The 20570-nt window shown below is 45.2% G+C and overlaps 1 protein-coding gene across 1 annotated transcript in view; it reads left to right on the top strand.

The window, feature by feature from the left end:
- LHFPL2 (LHFPL tetraspan subfamily member 2) overlaps nt 1-17590 on the top strand; it is a 128819-nt gene extending 111229 nt beyond the window's left edge. The window contains exon 5 of the mRNA XM_087815428.1: nt 15440-17590. Coding sequence (XP_087671554.1) covers nt 15440-15696 — 257 coding nt within the window. The 3' untranslated portion in view covers nt 15697-17590. The remainder of the gene's footprint in view (nt 1-15439) is intronic.
- The last annotated feature ends 2980 nt before the right edge of the window (nt 17591-20570 follow it).

The raw sequence follows: 20570 nt of genomic DNA, 5'->3' as shown, positions 1-20570 counted from the left end.
GGAATTAGGGAGACCAGGAGTCTAATTTTTAGCTCTGCTACTAACGTGAAGTTTCGCTTGAGATAAATGTCCCCCCTCTCTGGACCCTGGCATTCCTCCTCTGAAAAACAAGGAGATTGGAAAATATGACCTTACCTTAGATTTTTTTTAAAAATCTTAGATATTTGATTCTGTGAAACTCGTCGCCTTTTTGATTCACTTCTGAAATCTGAAGTTAATCCCCTTTAGCTTGTCATGTCACCTCCCAGAAATGCTAAATAAGGTGGGTTTCAATACCAAGTCATCTTTTTCTTGTCAGAGAAATGCCCCTGCTTCACGTCCCTCAGACACCCAAGTGCCTCAAGTGTATGTGTATATTCATGTGTACATCTTCAAACTTTTGTTGAGAAGTATTACCAAAGGCTTTTAGAAACTGAGGGTGAACGTGCAGGTGAAAGGCAGGCAGCACATAATTTACCAGTCCTGTTGAGTTCTGGTTGACAGAGAGGCACTTGCTGTGCATTTGTGGCTCTTTAGCAATACGCTGATGCGCAGGTGAACCGGGTTCGCCCTCCTGAGAATGCTTTTCATCCTGGGAAGCGGTGCTGTCCAGCGGATCAGTGGTAAGGGGTGGGGCTTCTCGGGCATGACACCACACCTGCCCTTTACAGTCACGCAGAAGCAACCTGTAGATACCCTTCAGTCTTAAACGCTATCTGCAAGCACTTTTTAATACGGTGTTTAGTCCAGCAAACTCTAAGAAGGTGGAATAGTCCAACAAATCTTTTGGTGCTCATTTGCTATTTCACATAAATGGCAACAGCATTCATTTTGGCACAAAGATTCGTACATATCTTCGATATTATTCACACACTCCAATGAGTTATTCCTGCTCTCTCTTTCTCTTTCTGTGTGCATCAGGCCTCTGGAAGAAGGGCTGGAGAGAGGAAAGGAGCAGCACACCCCCCTGTGCAAGCCTGCTGGTCACAGATCTGTTCCAAAGTTTAGATTTTCTAAAAGAAATCTTTACTTTCTCCCCACCCCCATCATTTATGTTCCCCATGCATACACACAGGATCTTTCAAAGACTGAAATTACTCAAACTTTTAAATTGGCAGGAGGCAGGGATTCCTGTATAGTCAGACTCTCTCTCTAGGGCCCACTGATCTAAGACTAAGCACTGAAATACAGGAAAAGCAGTTGCTTTTCTCCTTCCAGCTGAACAGCATCCCTCTGAGAAGAAATCATGGGAAATAAGGACTAGTGGGCCGACTCCCTCGTGTTGGGGTTGCGGGGAAGCATCTGTAAGGGATGCTCATGGGCCCTTTCTCCCCTTATGGAGGTCTACACCAGGCAGCTGAAGCCAACATAAACGACAGCCGTGGTCCTTGATTCCATGGCTGAGAAAGCTTGTGCCTGAAGCAGCGGACTGGCTTTCTCTCCTCTTGGCTGATCTGTTAGAGCATCTGGCCAGCCCCAGCCTCAGCCCAGGACCTGTTGCAGCTGTGAGCATCAGTCTTCTCTCCCCTTGCCCCTTTCTCTCAACCCTGCCTGGGTCTACTCGACACCAAAACAAATGGCGAGAAAGGAGGCTGTTGCCAGGGCAACAAGATGATATTCTTTGGAAATACATTCAGACTGTTGATCCTTACATGTTTCATTTTGGCAAAAATGGCAGTTTTGTAAAATGCAACTGAATGAAAAGTTACAAGATATTGTAAGCATATTCCTTTACTGTACGTAATTTTAAAAAATAAATAGGCCACAGGCATTTTAGCCTTCATGGTGTATAGAAAATATAACATAAATCATCAAAATCTTCATATTTTGATTTTAGAAGCTGGTGTGAAAGAATCTACTTTAATGGGAATCTCAAGATCTGAGTTACTTAAAAAATAATAATAAAATACAACTTTTGACTATTAAGTTAACCCAGATTGCAGGATTTGCCTTCAAGGCCCATTGGGTGGGTACCCAGCTGACACTTCCTAAATACTTGTGCATATATACCCTTGGTGTTCCACACTCACTCTCAGTAGTAATTAGAAATTCAGAACTTACCTGGCCCTGGATCAGTCCTGACCTTGCCTTAAAGTGGCTGTGACATGTTGACCAATTGACCACACTTCTCCAGGCCTCAGTTTTCTCACTAGTAAAATGGGTATAATAGTAGTACATACCTCAGTGTTGTTTTGAGGATTAAATTAGATGATATACGAGAAAGGCTTAAACATAGGGCTTGGCACATAATAAGTAATAAGTAGTAGCCATGTATGATTAGAAAGTATTTCTGTTTTCTTGGCAGGTTTTAGTATCTTTTTTGTTTCCTAGAATTGCTGCATTCTAAGGAACAGGTGTCTTTTATAGTCTCTAATGTTGGCCTTGTTCTGTTGAAATCTGTACAGTGCTGTTCCCTGGCCCCTTAAAAGCTGGCCTTATATAGTACCGAGTATACTGGGGAGTATGGAGCAGTCCTGTGACTTTGTGACTTCGGGTGTCCTCAGAGTTGTTTTTTTTTTTTTTTAAAGCAGAAGATAGCAGTTGAATTGACAGGAAAGCAAAGGCCTTCCACTCCTCTTCCCCTGACACATACATTCTCCATTCCTTTCCTTTCTGGAGGCAGCTTCTAGCAGCTGAGTCTTGATTGCAGGTGGCTTCTCAGGCTTCCCTCGCAGAATAAATCACAGACTAATAGGTCTTCATTGGTGAGGACTTACTTGTCCAGGACTTGGCAGAGCCAGAAACACACATCGGTTCATAGCCCTCTGGGATTCATTACAAAAGCTGGGTAATCGGCCAGCAGGGTGGTTTTCTGCCAGCTGTCTTCCTTAGGTTGTGACCTGGATGTAATCCATAGTGAAACCATAGAATGCAAAGATCCAGGTTTTCCATGACAGCATCAGGCAGTTTGTTTTTGGAAATGCATGAAGGGCTGTCTTGAAATCTGTGGAATCCCCAGTGACTCAGGTTTGGGACAGAAGCCATTAAAATGAGCTCAGGATTTGGCTCACTTGTGCTGGCTTGGACTATTCCACTGGGGTTGCCATGAGGGTTGAACTTGCTCATGAGGTGCCGGGCCTGGCTGCCTGCTGTCTTCCAGTCTCCCCTCCTAGGCCGTTTGCTTCTTTGTGTCTGGTTGGCTCTCACGCTCTCTACTCCCTGCAGCCCTCTCTCTGTCTACATCCGTCTCAGTCCAGCAGGGTTGCTTCAGCAAGCTGCTCCACCAGTCCGACCAGACAGATTGCTGTGGGCTGAACTCTGCCTCTGCTGGGTTGGGGTAGAGGGTGTGCTCATGGGAACTGCTCGCTGCTGTGGCGCTCAGGGCCTGGGCGTGCAGACTCAGCTTTCTTGGAAGTGAGCAATAATTGAGGGTGAAGGAGAGCAATATGAGAAAAGAAGGGCAAGGGGAAGGAGTAAAAGGGGAAGAATCCAAGAGGGAAGGGTGGAAGGTTTTGCCTCTGCTGCTTGTGGAGTTGCTTTGTCATAAACCAGAATGCATTTATTTGGAAGTATGGATACACATATGAAATACGCCCTGGTCACTGTCCAGGATTTGATATAATTGTCGTTTTTCACAGGGTTAAAAATCACCTTAACATCAAGAAGGTAACCACAATTCAGACTGGCCCCAGCAACCGTTTTGATTTATCCCATACCTATCCATTCACTCCCAGGCCAAAAAGACCAGATCAGGCACTGTGGAGGGGGAGAAAAAGAGGAGGGGCTTGGAAAGCAGACAGAAAGGGGAAGAGATTCCTGACTTTCACGGGGACCTTGCCCCATAAATTGATACCTGAAAAGTCCACCCACTTGGCTTCCTCTGAGAAGGTAGTGTGACCTTGGTTGGCCAACTTGAAAATATCCTTAAAGAAAAGGCATGAGGAAAATAGAGGGAACATCCCTGCTTTTCCTTCTGGGAAAGAGGCACTGGAAGCTCTGACCGTCAAAAGGAGGCTCTTGATTTCTGGCTCTCCCGACAGATAAGGCCTCTGCCAGAAGTCAGTTCTAATAGGTCTATGTCTAAATCACTGTGAGATTATGACACACTTACTAATTCACCGACCTTTAGTAATCCCTTGGTAAAAACTAAAGAATGCAGAACCGTTATAAGGCAGCCAGGATTAAACTTTGATTCAAGGAGTTTTTATTGGATGCCTACTAAGTGCAAAGACCTGTAGACTCAAGTCTACAATTGAGTTTCCACTCCCAAGCCTGTATTACAAAGTCATTGTTTCATAAACTGTACCCTAGAGAAGCAAAATATATATATATATATCATTATACATAAAGAGAACAAAGAACTTGACCGTATCATTAGATAAAAAACGGTCTAAAAGCAAATGGAACAAGGAGGCATTAATTTAGGTAAATCCAGGGACTGGGATCTCTTTTTAAAGAATCAGAAGATCTAGAAGAAAACTGCAACTCTCTTAATATTCAGATATAGCCATTCATATGCAAATAAAATGTGGAAAGTGGTTTGCCATGGTGACCACTTAATTATAGCCATAAATTATCACAGAGACATGGATGGTCTGTGTTTCGGTTCCATTAACAAACAGTCACTTAAGTGTGGCTCTGAGTATTTGCGCAGGCAGGCCAGGCACTCTGAGTAAGAGCTGAATGCAGTGGTGGGTCCCGAATCTCCCACGAAGACCTGCACTGTGGCACAGACGGCCGAATCTGCAGATGAGTTCAGTCCCTGTACAGTCTTCCCAGTAGCTTTATTAAATGGCCAGCAATCTTTCCTTCTTTTTAAAGATAGCCCCTAGTACAGCTGAAATTTAAAATACACATATTGAGAAAATGAAGCTGATATTTAAAATGTCAAACCAAAACGCAGTGGCTGTGTTCAGGGTTTCAAGGCCAACGGCAGGGACCTCGTGCTGAAAAGATGGCAGCTGGTTCGTTGTAGGAATTAACATTATCGGACCCCAAGACCTTAGCAGGCAAGAAATTTACCTATTGTCCTGAGTATTTCATAGCTCTCAATAGCTACATTTTTTGTGCCTTTTTACCCTATAATGTAGTGCATTTTTATTTATTTTGGCAGTTTATTTTGAACAATCAATGTACTTTGGTTATAGTCAAACAGGAGCACTTTCTTCGTCCCACATGTCAGGTGGATAATTGATCAAGAAAGTATTTCATAAATTTCTCCCAGTTGCATGTAAATAGTTCAGGAAATAGCCGCTCACTTGGAATGTGAAGTAAAACTTTCTCACTTGCCCCCTGGAAAGAATACTCTTGCTAAGTGACTCTGTTGGGCTGCATTTTAACAGAGGAGTTAAGGCTGTGGAAACCACCAGTGAAGTGATGTGCGTATAAACGTGACTCACTGCTGAGAAGGACGCAGGGAGGCTTCAGCAAGGGGGAAATGCATCTTTCTCAGAGACTGCTTCTCCACATACTCTAAGGGCATCTGACAATTCTTCACTGATGGTCATTAACTTTGAGTAACTGTAGCAGAAACTTCCTCTTGGGACCTTGGCTGTAAGGTCTTTTTCTGACAACTATGCTCTGATTGTCTTCCAGAGAATTCTCTTTATGTTGCTCCATCATCTGCTCCCCAGCCCCCAACCTAAAAGAGTATTTTTCTTGCCAGTCATAATTCCACAGGAGTTTTTAGTAGAAAATAAGTACCCTACTGGACTCCCCCAGGGAGATGATGTTAGCACTAATGCAAGCATTCTTTTTAAATTGACATCTGATCCTTCACTTTTCCTCTCCTTCCCCTAGAAAGTCTTGCTGGTTTAAAATCTCTAACATTATTGATCGATCGTGTACTACGCTGACACACAGCCATAATCTGCTCTCCAAAGACACTGGTCATCCGCTGAAACCCCCTTTCATTACCAGTGAGCCCTCTGACCTTGGGTTCCTGACCGGCTGTCAAGGTAGAGCTACTAAATATCAAAGTTGGGCTCAGACTAGCCTGTCCATAAACTCTTGAAACTACATTGAAGGACATACAGTGAAAACAAGTTTAGATTTTGGACTCCATAGGAACAGAGAACTGGGACAGACAGAGCTTCCTTACTCTGTACCCTGTTACTTACACAGGAAGCAAAGAGGGGCCCCCACCCTAACAGGCACCCTCTGTTTGCAGTAAAGCAGCAGACCAGTGTGATGGCTCAGGAGGGGGCTCGAGCCATACCGCGTGGGTTAAGTCCCATCTCCACCGATTAACAGTGTAACTTTACTTAATCCCTCAATTTCCTCATCTCTCAAATGACGATATTAATATTACCAATCTCATAAGACTTACAAGAACTAAATGAGTTATATTTAGTGTTTGCCAAGCGCCTGGAACATTGTAGTTCTCATAGCATGAACTGCTACCGTTATTTTAATTATCAGTATGATCATTAAAAGGCTCTAGTCACCTGTACGAATGTCCAGCTTTAAAGTATTAGTGAATGTATAAAATTGGGGGATGTGTTTATAGTTAACTCCATGTCATCTTTACTTGGAATCTACCATTTTTACCATAGAAAACCTTTCCAAAAGGTTCTTCCAAAGAGGTGAAGACTGGAAAGGAAATGGGAACCAGAAATGACACATGAAGTTGGTCAACCACACAGTGTGTAGAGGACTGTTATAGGCGCCGAGTGTGGGTTTGGATGGACACAGAAGCCGTGGAATAGGGAACCCACTTACTTCCTTTCCTCTGTAAGTTGACCATCGACTGGGAGTTCCTATGGGCCTAAAATACATACGTGGAGGCACACAGGCAGCCTTGGAACTAAGGCTATTTTATTATGGGACAAATGTATATTATGTCATAGAAAGACTTTTTTTACTATCACTATTCTAGTTAGTTTTGCAGATAGTTGATGAACCATTTACTTGTAATTTTTATTTAAATTTTTACCCATGAAACTCTTTAAATTGCATCTTTCTTAAAACAGTGCAAGGAGCCTAGTTTAGCCTTGTCGTGGTGACTGAGAACAATCACTACAGAGTGTCTCCGAAGTCCCTGCACATGAGAACTGACAGGTTCATACCGTGATCTCTGGGAAGAAAATAGCTTGCCAGCAAATTCAGTGGGTAGGGAAGTGGGTGGTGTGACAGATACGGTGCGCCTTCCTCAAAGCACAGCCTTGATAATACCTGACAGTTTGCCTTGGGGTATTGTGGAAGAGAAAATGTCCCCACCCAACAACAGTTGATGACCCACAAATAGCTATTAGGGACTCTCAAAATGACTTCCCACTGTCAGCATGGGAGGTGATGGGGGGATTTAGACAGAAAAGAGGGGTAGGTATACAGATAAATGTTAACTAGCATGCCTAAGGTTGTTGTATAACGCTGGACATCAGCTGTACCAACTGATGGTTAGAATTAAATAACTAAACATGTTATTCCTCTGCTGGAAACAGAACCCCCCCCCACACACACACACCCCCGGAGACGGAGACATTGCCCTCTGGCTGCAGACAGGAGTGGATCTTTTCCTGGGCTGTAGGGAAGTTCTACATTCTCGCCTTCGGTGTTAAGTCCTTCAGTTGCTTTTTCCATTCTCCAGGCTCATGCTGCTTCTAGATACCAGCCTTACCTCTTCTGCAGACTGCCATGGCCACCTCCTTCATTCCCCTGGCTACCCCTCTGCCCCTTCCCTGAACTGCTCCAGGTTCGTCCCCGCGCTGCTCCTCTCCCCACAGCTGGTGTCCCGGGCAGCTCCCCTGAGTCAGCCGTGGCCTGTCTTGTCAGCTGTCCTCACTGCAGCCAAGCACAGTTGGAAACTATCTCAGAGTCTTGAGGCTAAACTAAGGCTGATCTCTAGATAACTTAAAATTTATTACATTTAATTGACTTACTATCTTTTTCTATGTGATCTCCCCATAAACAGCTATTTTCTGTAACCAGAAAGGAAGTTTTCAGTGCTTGCAGTTAAGTAAAAGGCCAGTCCCATGGTTTGGAACCTGTGTGTGTTTCATCAGTAAGTGTGGCTGGTGTCTGTCCTGTTAGCCAAAATTGTCAACCCCTGGGATTCACATTATCAGATGAAGCTTTTCTCTAACAACTTGCAGTGCTTGGCAAGAACTTTCCACATTGGCTTCATTTTAAATAGAACATAATCTACATCACAGCGCTCTATCTTTTCATTCGCCCAACAAATATTTATTGAACACCTTGTTACATGTCAGATATTGTTCTAGGCAAGTGGGATACATAAAGAATAAACCATAAAGTTCTCTATCCTCATGGAGTTTACATTCAGGCTGATGGAGACAGACAGTAAACAAATAAGTCAGTCATATAGTATGTTAAAAGGTGATGGGTGCTGTGGAAGGAAGGAAAAAAGGTGTAGTCAGGGTAAGAGAGGTGGGGTATGCTGGGGTGGTAAGGGGGAAGTGCAGGGTAGGGTTCAGTGAGAAGAGATTTAACCAAAAACTTGAAGATCAACAGGTTGGCCATGTGGGCAATCAGGAGAAAGAGCTCTCCGGGCAAAGGGAACAGCTAGAGTGAAGGCCCCGGGCTCTGCTGATGGAGTAATGTGCGCTCCGAGGGAGAGGAGTCACACGATTTTAAAGTTTTTTACCTTGCTGGGTATAACTGAACTCCCATCACTGAGACGAGGCCCCAGGGCAAAGGCCAGGTTTTAAAGTGAAGAGTGGGAATCGAAAGTGAGGTTCCGACACAATTTTCAAGTACCTGGTTAGATGTCCAGGCGGAGGTTGGAGGTCAAGAGGAAGCAGTTGGATATGCAGATGTGGAGTTCAGAGTTGGAGATAACAATTCAGGAGCCCTGTAGTGTTTAAACAATGTAGTGTTTAAAGCTGTGGGACCATGTGATGGGCAAGGAGACTGTGGAGAACAGGACCAGGGCTGAGCCTGGGCTCCCCGGGGCGTAGGTCAGGGAAGGTTAGGAAGAGCAACCGGCAGCGGATACTGAGATGGAAAAGCCACTGAGGCTTCCGCCCACCGGGAGGAGAACAGTGACAGCTGATCTGAACTCAGGCGAGGACTCTCCTGGTTTAGTTTTCCATTAAGCCAGTACTGTTGGTGCGTTTTCAACATGCCGATTAAGGCTGCCACCCTCTCGGAGCCGCGTCCCAGCGTGGGGATGGGACACGGGAAGCTAGTCACTCCGGCCTCATTTGCCTTCCTTCCTATTAGATGGCTGCCTGCGTCAAGGGGGCAAAGAGCACAGGGATGTGGTAGCTGGGCAGCCTCCTGGCACATGTAGTGAACTAGGCTGGGTCCACTGTGACGTATACCAAGAGGAGTAAAACTTTTTTCCCCTTAAGGGACTGAGACCTGCTAGGGTACTGCTATATCCTCAGGGCTGAGAAGAATGCCTGGCACTTAGTAGGTAACTCAGTAAATAGCTGCTGAATAAACACACAGATGTAACAGTGCGATAAAGAGCTAAAGAGGGATGTGCACAGGGCAGCGGGAGCGCAGAGTAACAGTCAGGCGGGCAGCGGTGACATCTGAACCAGGGTGAGGGGGTCTCTCCGGCTGGATGAGTCGGCCTGAGTAAGAGCCGGGCTCAGGGCATGATGGTGTTGTCCGGATTCCTTGAGCAGCACTGGCATGAAAGGGTTTAAAGCTTATGAAACCGCACCCCTTCCCAGTCTTCTACCCGTCAGGGCCGCTCATTACTGTGCCTGGCATCAGGACAGGCACCCGGAGTGCACTCAGAGGACACTCCTCAGGAATGATCTGGTTGGAGCCCGGATTTATCCGGGTGCTAGCCTTGCTCTCAGCTGCGTGCTGCGAGTGCCCTCCCCGGACACGGCAGATACTCCACAGCGTTAGAACGAGCTTCCCGACGCAGCCCGGGAGCTGTGTCGTGTCTCTCTCTAGGCTTCTCCACAGATTGCCGGTGGCGGTAACAGATGGTGTTCTCTTCCCATCCTTAGGAAATTTCCTTGGCAAACCAAGGTCTAGCCCGTCTCTACTATTTAGTCTAGAAGTCTGTCTGAAGAGGAAGCAGAAGTGTGACGTCCAAAGACCTGCTTGTTATTCTGTAGAAAGGAGCCAGCCTCTCTGGTTCTTACGCTTCTCAGGCCAGGAACAGTGGCCGCCTTCTGTACCCACAAAAAACAAACCAACCTCGAGTCCATCCCCTTGGCCAGCAGTTGTGAAAGTGCGGAGGTTGTGTGACTGGTGTGGAGGGGAGGAGGGGGCGCTGAAACAGCCAGGGAGAGGCCGAGCAGCAGCTGTGGAGCCATGGGTCAGGCTGGGCTCCCCCATTCCTAGCCTCCCGTACCCTTAAAGCTTGAGGCGGGCGGCTTCACACCAAGTGAAGTATTACTTAATGTATTTAGCGATGCTTCGTCTTTCCAAAATTGGGGGCTTGGCTGGATTATGGAGGTGTTTTTCTTCTCATGTAAGGGACTTGATCAAAACTTGTATTTGATATCACACTGTTTGGTTCCAGGGTGGTAGCAAGAAAATTACCAGAGACCTATAATTTTGTGGCTGGTATAATCATAGTGCTGAATGCTGATCAGAAAGCGGGAAGACTATGACTTAACTTTCCCCGGTGTGTCTCATTCATTTTTTTAGCACCTTCTATGATTTTTGGCACTGGAAAAGCAGTGATGAGACACAGCTCATGGAATCTAATTATTTGAGTTAAACCCAAACCACATGTTTAAGTTGCCCATAGAGACTCTGAAATTTCCTGTGCAGCAGATGGGAGTCCAGGGTTGAATCTGAAAGCTCATTCCAGGTAGGGAAAATATTACAATAGCAGAGGGACAAGACAGACGCTGCATTGTAGTAGCTGGTGCCCACTGATCAGGAGAAAGCCGCCCTATGCTGGCTTCAGTGAAGTGATCAGGCTTCCATCTCCAGCATGTGGTGGCATCTGTAGGGTAGTCCCAGTGACTAGCCATCAGTTCCTTTATATTTACTCTTTCCTTCCCCAGATAAGATTGAGTCACCCCCAGGGAACCCCATGGTGAACAGATGCTGGCATCTTCTAATTCTCTTGGTACAGTGAATTGGGAGGCAGTTGGCAAGAGAGGAGCTAGAGGACACGAGGATCAGGGTATCTTTTAAGGTTGTGGAAGGCAGTACAATCCTGGGTATATCTGTCCGGTCAGGCCGTGGCAGAGATGGCACCCTCAGTTCATTTCGGAGTAGCTCTCTTCCTTGGTTACTGGCCAGGATTGTTCTGTCTGCTTTCCCTTCTCCCAGCTGGGCCTGCCACTGCTCAGCCAGGCACCAGGGAGAGATACCAGTCAAAAGAAAAGCGAACACCCACTGTCCTAGTTCCTTACTGTCATCCTCTACCACACACACACACCACCCCCGCCCCGAGACAAGGCTGCATTAAGGCAGTAGAAAGGCCCCAGAGACCACTATGGGCCGGCCTGACTTCAGGAACTGCCTTTTTAAAACTACAGAAGGAAATCAGACCATTTTCTGGCTCAGCTCATATGTAAAACTCACTCCTGAGCGCACCTCACCTTCTAAACACTAGCTTCATAAGTAAACCAAATATACAAGAGTCCCCGCCCCCTGGAGCTTCAAGTCTAGGGTGGAAGTGGATGCCAGCCAAAATAAGGGTGCCAGGAAGGTGACAAAGTGAGGAGGGGAGACGCAGGTGGCTGGCATTTTAAATAGGTTGGAACAGGCGACCACACCAAGGAGGTAGCATCTGAAGACCACCTGAAAGCTACGTGGTAGGAGAACACGGCAGGTGAGAGGAGTAGCAAGTGCAAAGGCCGAGCATTCCTGATATGTGTGCAAGGAAGAGCCAAGTGGCCCATGTGGCTGAACAGAGAACAAGGGTGTGAAAGGCAGAGGCGAATTCAGACGAGTAAGAAGCAGCTGGATCACATGGGGCCTGGAGACCAGGGAGGGAGCTAGATTTTACCTCTGCTGGACGGGAAACCTTTATGGGTCTTTTCTCAGCAATTTTGCTTCCTTGTAAAAGAATATGTTTGGGTAGTGTTTGTGCTTCACTAAGGGATGCTTATCAGGACCGAATGGCTACTCAGAAGCTGCGCTGGGCCCCAAGAGGAGTGCAGAAGCAGGACCCTGTGAGGTGAGGCCCTGTGTGGCAGTCCCCTGAGAGGGCAGCCTGAGTCACTAAACTGTCTGGAATTCCTTTGATAAAAGAGCCTTTTCCTAAATACCCAAACAAATGTGACTTTCCTTTTTTGTTTACCTGGAGGTCCATTCTTTTCTTTTCCTTATCATACATAGGTCTTGCCTTTTCATGGCATCAGCCATGCTAATGACAACCCTGTAGTGCTGGAAGGAGAGGTCAGGAGCCGGGTAGGATAGCGGCCACTTTTCCTCCCTGCCCCACTGAGAGTTGGGATAAGGCACTGTGTGTGTTTGTCTAGGCTGAATGCCCAGGTTGCGAGCGTGTGGTTTCAGCACACGTCACATCCACTGGGACCTGGAGACATACCACAGTCCACTTTTATTACCCTCCCACGTGGAATGCCCTGTGGGCTTATAAATATTCAAGCTGAGGCTTTTGCCAAACTCATAAGCATGGCACCCTTATCTGATAAGTCTCCCTACTGCCATTCACAAGTTGGCCAGTAACAGCCACTAGATTTGAAGATGGCCTAAAGCACTTAGGGAGCTTCAGCTGAGCTCTCAGAAGAGGGAGCACCTAGGAGCGCTAGGGAGAAGTACTGAGTGAATGTTCCTGGCTATACTGTGAAAAGGGGTCTGATATTAAAATAAGGAGTATGTTATTTAATTATTTGAAACCTGCGTACTTCCCAGAAGGATCTGAGACAGCCAAATTAAGGTATTTTGTGAGCCTAGTACAGGGTAGCCCCTGCTTTCCATCTCCTGTCTCTATCGTATTAAAATGTATTACGTGGCTTAAACAAGCCCAGTATGCAAGATTAATGCAAACAACATGTGTAATTAATATTTAATTGGAGCTACAATTCAAATACAAACTCTGGTCTTCACAGGGGAGAGCAGCTCACGTTCCCTGGCCTGGGGCCTGCACTAGAGCACCTCTGAATCCTTAATAAGTCCCAGTGAGGGTGCCCCCTGGTTCCCACAGTGGTAGCTTAGGATCTAAGGGAGAAACAACAAGGTTCCATGTACCCTGGGGGAGGTTTCCTAGGGGACAAGGGGGATTAACGAGGGTTTATCAAAGGCTTTGGAAACATAAAAGAATTAGCTCAGTAATTTTTGGATCTCCCCAGCTGAGTAAGATCTGTTCAGATGAGGACAGTTTGTTCTTTCAAAGGGACTAAATTGTAACCTGGGTTCTCCCCTCCCTCCAAATTATTACACCTTTTAAATTATACCCTCAAAAATAAGCTGCCGTGCTTATTCATAACTGGTAAACTCTAGGCTGTGCTCTGTACGGGAGAGGCCTGCGAAAGGCTTTACCTACTGTTGGGTGCTGGTCTATATTCCAGTTCTCTTGTTACTGTTAGGATGCAGAAAGTACTCTGTACATACTTCAGTACTCATAACCACCACAAGAGTTAAGCATTAGGTGAGAAATCATACTTAGGTTAAGAGACTTACCCTATAAATGTCAGAGGTGAATTCAAACCTCTATCTTACTCCCAATTCCGAGCTCTTACCTATCATCTGACCATGTCTTAATTTAGTGAGTCTGCTGTGGTCCATCGTCTTGCTGGTTTGTGTTCTAGCTCACACTGGACTAAAGGGCCTTTCCTGCTATGTGATTTCTAGCCTTGGCATTGACCCCAGACACCTAAACCAGGATTGCTGGTTCAAGACCTTGTATATTCCATTCCAGAGTGCCAACACTCTCTCCCTGGCTGCCTTATCCTTGGGGGAATTCGCTCTATGCTCTCAGTCACTTCTAACGGCATCTTTCCAAGATGCCTCAGTCTGCTGCACCTTTCATTTACGCTTCCCAACACTGGATCGCGTTTCCCTAGCTACACATCGCTGCCTCCCAGCGCTCCAACCTGCAGAGAAATAGAAGGTTGCAGGGTTACAAAGCTGCTTCTGTGAAGCACCCTTCTTCAGAAAAGGAGCGTAGGAGCAGATTCCCTCTATCGCTCCCATGCTAGAAAGCTCCCTGAGGCCTTCAGAGTAGAATAATGGGATTCATTTGGGAAGTAGGGACAGTAGACCCAAAAACCCACTCCAGCAGTGCACTGCCATACTTGGTGAGAAGATGCCATCACAGGGTGAAGACAGCCCTATGAATGTTGTGATTTGTGGTTTCAAATGTGTCCCCGATCCTCTTCAAACCTTATACCACAGACTCAGTCATGTTCTTTCTGTGGGGAAGGTGCTTTAAGTGACTTGGAAGCTTTGGTGTGGCAAACCCAGAGAATTTCAGTAAAGGTAGGAAAGGAGAATTGAGCCCAAATTAGTTTATAGGGATAGAAACTAGTCTATGGTATCTAAAAACCAGGTATTTTGGGTTATAAATTAGCGATCTTGACATGTGGGTGTCACTTTTGAGAGACCCCCCCCCCAATAGAATAAAGCCACCCTGCAACATCCTTTCAACTGAGAAAATTTCGCTGGGTAAGATTTGGGGGCCTCAGTTGCCATTGTCATTTCCGGTTCCAGACCTCCTTATAAGCCTTGCTGTATGGTCGCCCCAGGGCCAGGACTAAGGCGATGCAGGCAATGCACTGATTCTCAGGTTCCCACCGCACACAGCAGACACCTAAGACTTACATTTTGTGCCTTACCTTAGTCTTGGCCCTGGAGTAGCTCCTAACCCACCAGGCTGGCAGGAAAATAACTCTGTTCCACAGTGGGCAATAAAGCTGTAAGGAATAGAAAACTGGACATTTAGGATGACGGGGCGGGGGTGGAGGGGGTCAGCAAAATGGAAACAGCTTATTAGTGTCTACTCAAGCTTTTAGGTAAACTCAGTCTTAAGTTTGCAGATGTTTTTTGTTTTTAAATGTTCATGTCAATATAAAACTTGTCCCAAGCATGCAATTGGTAGTTAGGAGTCTGTTTGATGGCATTTCCTATGGGCTTGTTTAAAGCATTGGCATTAGGTTACAATCTGGTCTCCCACATTTAACCAGGGTGACATTAGATAGTTCTGTGTGAATTTCCTTAGACCAGGGATTGGCAAACGTTTTCTGCAAATGGTCGAATAGTATTTTAGATTTGGCAGGCCATAGGGAACCCATAAAACTTTATTTACAAAAACAAGGCCACATTTCCTTGGCCTTAGTTTGCTGACCTCTGCCTTAGACCAGAAGGGAAATGCTCACCTCAATAAGAGCCCTATGAGAAGGGACAGTAACAAGTTCATTTGCTTTTCTAGAAGAGAGTGTGGTACCCATTCCAACATGTACAAAAGAGGCTACAAATGTTTCTGATAAAGTGATAATAGTTCTTGGTCAGGTCAGATTAGCTGCATAAAACAGCCCCTGACACTTGCTATTGGAGAAAGGATGCCACAGCCCAAAGCAGGCAAATCAAGTAACTGACAACAGAACCTGTCCACTCACTTTCCTTGCGCAGCCACGGGGTTGTAACCTCTTCTCTCTTCTGCCCCCAGGCCTGTTCCTCATCCTCGGCTTGATACTCTACCCTGCCGGCTGGGGCTGCCAGAAGGCCGTTGCCTACTGTGGACACTATGCATCGGCCTACAAACCTGGAGACTGCTCCCTGGGCTGGGCCTTCTATACCGCCATCGGTGGGACAGTCCTCACCTTCATCTGTGCCATCTTCTCCGCACAAGCAGAGATCGCAACCTCCAGTGACAAAGTACAGGAGGAGATTGAAGAGGGAAAAAACCTCATCTGCCTCCTTTAACTTAGAAGAGACGTTAGTGCCATTTCCTTCCTTGTGTAACCTTGTGAAAGTCCACCTCTGGCTTCGCCGTTTGAGTCAAGTGAAGAACTAGCCTTTACCTACCAAAAGCCACATTCCACAGCCCTGAGCCTTAACAGGACCAGTGAGGAGCAACATCCAGCAAGCAAAGTGACTGCACACAAGGGCCACAGCGTGAACTATAAGGGACGGAACAGGAAAACAGTGCATAAACCCTGACGTGTAGTTGGCAAGTTCTGTCGGACCGCTTCTCCCTCAAGGCTCAGCGAAGGATGCTGATCTCAACCATGAAAGCAGCGTTTCTCTGGCCACAGAAGCGGCTGTTAGCTGGATTCGCTGGCTGCTCTGAGGTGTGTTTCTGCCACACGGCTGTCAGCCTGTGAGCTTCAGCATGAGGTGTGGGGTTTTTGTTTCCTCCTGGTTTGTTCATGGCATCTCAGTTGGAGACTACAATGAAGACTACACACTTACTGGGGATAGGATGGGCGATAAAGGGCATAGCAAGACCCGACCTCTGGCTTAGCTCACAAAGAGGTCTGGCAGGAACTGTGGAATCCTGGTGTGGAACTTAGTCGAGGATGAATTCCAGGGCCAGGTGAATCAACTGAACTGTCACTCCAAGATTAAAGAATAAGGACCCGTAAAATCATGAGAATAAAGTACAAAATCCTGCTAGTGGGGACAAACCCATTCTGCTTCCCAGCAGCCAGGCTAGCACCAGTACCGGCCCAGGCTCCTCCTGTACCAGAGATCATGTCTTTGTCTGAGGGCTGGGACTGCACAAACTGCCAACGGAAACCTCACTGTTTCCTCATTCCAGGGACAAAGGTCTCCCAGCTGCGGCTCCCTCAGATGTTCTCTGGGAGCACCTCAGCACTTGTGGGGAGACCTCCCACTGTTTGGTAACCATGCTGTAGTCACCTATATTTTCAACCCCAGCAGCAGCATAAAAAAAGGAGCTAATCATGGGACTTAAGTTTTTCTAGTTACTGGTGTTTGGCAGACTGAAATTATATCAAATTGCTGCAAATGGCGAGTTGTATCAAAGGTTTCGTTCCCAGGAAAAGAGAGGAGAAAGTTAATGCAAAAAGAGACAGCTAGACTGAACTCGTAGCACCTGCCTATACCTGTTTACAAAAAGAATCAACTACCACTGTTAAAAAGGGTTCAGGTGCTTTTAATCTAGTTTCTATAAATTACCAATACAACTGATTCAGGAAAATGGTATTAGCTATCACCTCAAGCTTACTTTGGAATGATCACAGTAGCCAGAAAGAGCCTAGTCTGGTATTTCTCTGAGGTCAGAGTTGCAGAATGATACAGAAACACTCCATAGCAACCATAGCAACTTATGCAAGTGGAACGGACCTGCCAGATTTCTGGAAGGATTAGGTCTCTGGGTTTATGAATCTGCTTATCTGAGGGCTTGCTTCATTTTGAAAATGTAACATAATTGCTCACCTTGTTTGGGCAAAGTATTGTGTGCTAAGTGCCATCAGACAGAACCCCGATTCAGATTTCACAGACTTGCCCAAAGTGAGTCCCTTAGAGCTGTGTGAGTCTAACCATACCTGGCTGCAGAAAAACTAAGTGCTCTATGTGTCAGTGGAGTAGAACAACTAGTGTCTTACTCTCTTCTTGCCCATGGCCTCTACTGGAATCCATCTAGGGTGTGGAATCAGGCTTTAATGAGTTCACCATTCTTAGTCCAAAGTTCAGTTTGCAGCCTAGGCTAAGGGCTCAGGAAACATTACCCCTATCTCTGACACCACTCAGAAACAGGTTATGGCAGCCACAGGACCGGGATCCTGCACCTGATGGAGCGTGTCTATGCTCTAACCAAGTCCGAATGCCACCACAGTAACTTTTCAAACCCTGGCAAATCATCTTGCTAAAAACACAAATATTTTTCTTAAGTGTATCATCAGATGATTCATTTTTTTCTGTGTAAGGCAGAGAACCCATTTTCCTCTCACTCCTAAAGACAAGTTGCCATGAGCCTGGAGGATTCTTTCAGCAAGTCCCTCATCTCTGCTGCCCAGCTGACTGCTCTTTGGCTAAGGCGGTAGTGTATCACAAAAGTCACAAGTACAAATGTGACCTCTCTTGGCCAGAAGAAAGTCACTTGACAGCATCTCCTTCATTAGTCTGAATGCAACAGAAGACAGAAAGCACATGCACACACAAACCCCCAAACCACTGACTTAGCAAGCAGAGTGCAGGCAGGATGTCCATAGCCAAGAAAGAGTAAGAGGTGTCACGCTGGGCCTCTGAGACCTTCGGTCCCTTAGCAGGCTTTGGTTGGGGTGAATGGAACATCTGAAATCAGGCTACTCTAAACCAAAGCTGCGGAGCTGATTAAAAACCACTGAATATGAGGAATATGTAGAAAGAAATGTGTTAAAAATAGACTGATTGTTGACCCACACCTATTTTTCTAATAAATTTCTATCGATCACCTAATTGCCTCAGTCTGAAAATCTAATATACCTGGACCATTACAACTACCAGAACAGTCTTATTTATATTTGCCTGCATTTGTGCTTAAAGTTTAGTGATGGGCTGGGCTTCTCAATGAACTCCAAGAACGGAGAGGTACCTGCCTTGGATTCTGTGGATTCTTTAAACCTGTGTGCTAATTCAACAATGTTACATTAATTGTGGAAGGGTTTTTGTATAGTTTTCAAACAGCTGTGGTGTAATGATCTTTGTTAAAACCTGTATTCTGTAAAGTGCCATAGTCTTTGTTATGTGTAGCATATTTAAATATATATATATTATACATGCACAAGTCTGTGTGAAAGATGTGCAATAGCAAAGGTGTGTGTATGTTTTGCTTTTTGGAAACTGGACAGGCGTCAGAACAGGCATGGTTTCTGTTTTGGCAAAGGAGAGTTAAACAGTTTTGCCTTTATGGCCTAGTATTTAACCCATAATGATTTTAATGCTACACACAAACCTATGTGAAGAAAAGACTGGTAAGAAATCGCTTTTTTCTGGGTCTGAATGAAAATAATCACTAGATTTATGTGAAAGGTAAGCTGGCAAGCCAGGCCCAGCTAATGCTAGTCTTTCATGTGAAATGTGAAGCTGCCCTTTTGCCTTCTCTGTTAGTGATAACTAGTAGCTGGTACATAATCACTAAGGAGCTATTTTTTAACATGCTTTGATAGACCACGTTAATGCTAGACCACTACTTAAGGGCTAATCTCACACCTTCTTAGCCATAAGAGTCTGGCTTAGAACAGACCTCTCTGTGCAATAACACGTGGCCACTGGAAATCCCTGGCCTGCATTTGTATTTGGGCAGCAATGAAGGGCCAAAAGAATTAAAGGCACAACTGGGATTTCTTCTGAGACTGTGGTGAAACTCCTTCCAAGGCTGGGGGGGGTCATTAGGTGCTTTGGAGGAACTTAGCACCACTTGATATTCAACAGCCACTTGAGCCAAATAGAAAATTGTATTTACCACTGATGGACTCGATTTGAGCCTTCGAATTTGTGGTTATCCTATGATATTGTAAACTAATACATTGTCTAGCATTGATTAGGTTCCTGTGCATATGTATTTTCACAACGTACTCCCCTCCTTTCCCCAGATCTGAATTAAACCTGATTTTGCAAACTCATTCTGATTCAAGTCTAAGTACATTTGTTCCAATATGATGTGTATAATTTTAAACACTAACTTATGTAATACTGACAACGGGGAAAAAGATATTCGGGTATTTTAACTATTCATTAGAAACATATATATCCCTACCTTAGGTTAGCTTTAACTTCAGAATAGGTACTGTATATATTTACTCCTTGGAGAAGCATCAGTATAATTATAAAGAGAAATAAAAAACCCTCTCAAATACTATACAAATATCTTAATTTTAAAGTAAAATTAAGAAATATGAAAATGCTCCAAAGCATTAAATAGGCTTTACAAAGAAAATATGTATAATAATGACAAAAAGTCTACTGAAGGTCACATTCTCCCCTTCCAACAAAAACACCAAAATTAAAAGCCCAACATGGAGCAGTTCCACGTCCACATTTCCTGAAGGTAATCTGCCCATAAAAAGCTATCCAGGAGCAGAATTCTCAAAGATGACACTAGCAACCCTTTTCACAAACTCTTACCAATTCTGTGTCTCGTGAAGCACTTAACCTGCTGGAATAAACAAAAACCTTTGGTTGATTTCTTTTCCTGACCTAGGGCCTGTGACAGCTGAAAGTACATTTATGTTTTGCTTTCTAAACATACCTGACACCTTCCAGATTTCTAATAGAAACCAAAATTAAAAGCTGACAAAATTATCCAAATCACTAAAGAAAAAATTTTTCCAAACAAATTATGATCTAAATAATCCAAGCAAAATTGGAAATTTCCAGTTGCTTTTTCAGCTGTTATTACATCTTTCTGGAGTTAATCCAGAGGAGACAGGACCTGGGCTTTAAATTTCAGCAGAGGCGGGGAATGCTCACATGCGCCCCGCTTCACCCTTAGCTTTTACTTAGCAGCTTTGCTGCTGGATGGACTTTCCATGAACACGTCACACTGACTTATCCTAGCTCTCTCCTTAAAGCCTTTGCTTAACATAAAACCACAGAGCGGTTCTGACTGTGCTTGACGTTTCCTTTAAGTGGATTATTCCAGTAGTTTCCAGTAATTCAGTACCTTTTTCAACACAAACACTGAAGAACACAGTCATCGAAGCAAACTTTTAGCCTCCTCTTAAAAGCAGCAAGAACCAATAACTGTTTTTATTTCACAGCGTCAGCCGCTGCTCAGTCATGCTCGGGCCGTCCTACTGCGGTCCCACCACTGCCCTCTTCCTTGCAGCTTCCCCTCACCCTGCAAGTCC

Source organism: Miniopterus natalensis, chromosome 3 (assembly GCF_054644295.1).
Source record: "Miniopterus natalensis isolate mMinNat1 chromosome 3, mMinNat1.hap1, whole genome shotgun sequence".
In the NCBI taxonomy this organism is placed as follows: Eukaryota; Metazoa; Chordata; class Mammalia; order Chiroptera; family Miniopteridae; genus Miniopterus; species Miniopterus natalensis.
Note: the sequence above shows the minus strand (reverse complement) of the source record. Positions and strands in the feature narration are given on the sequence as shown.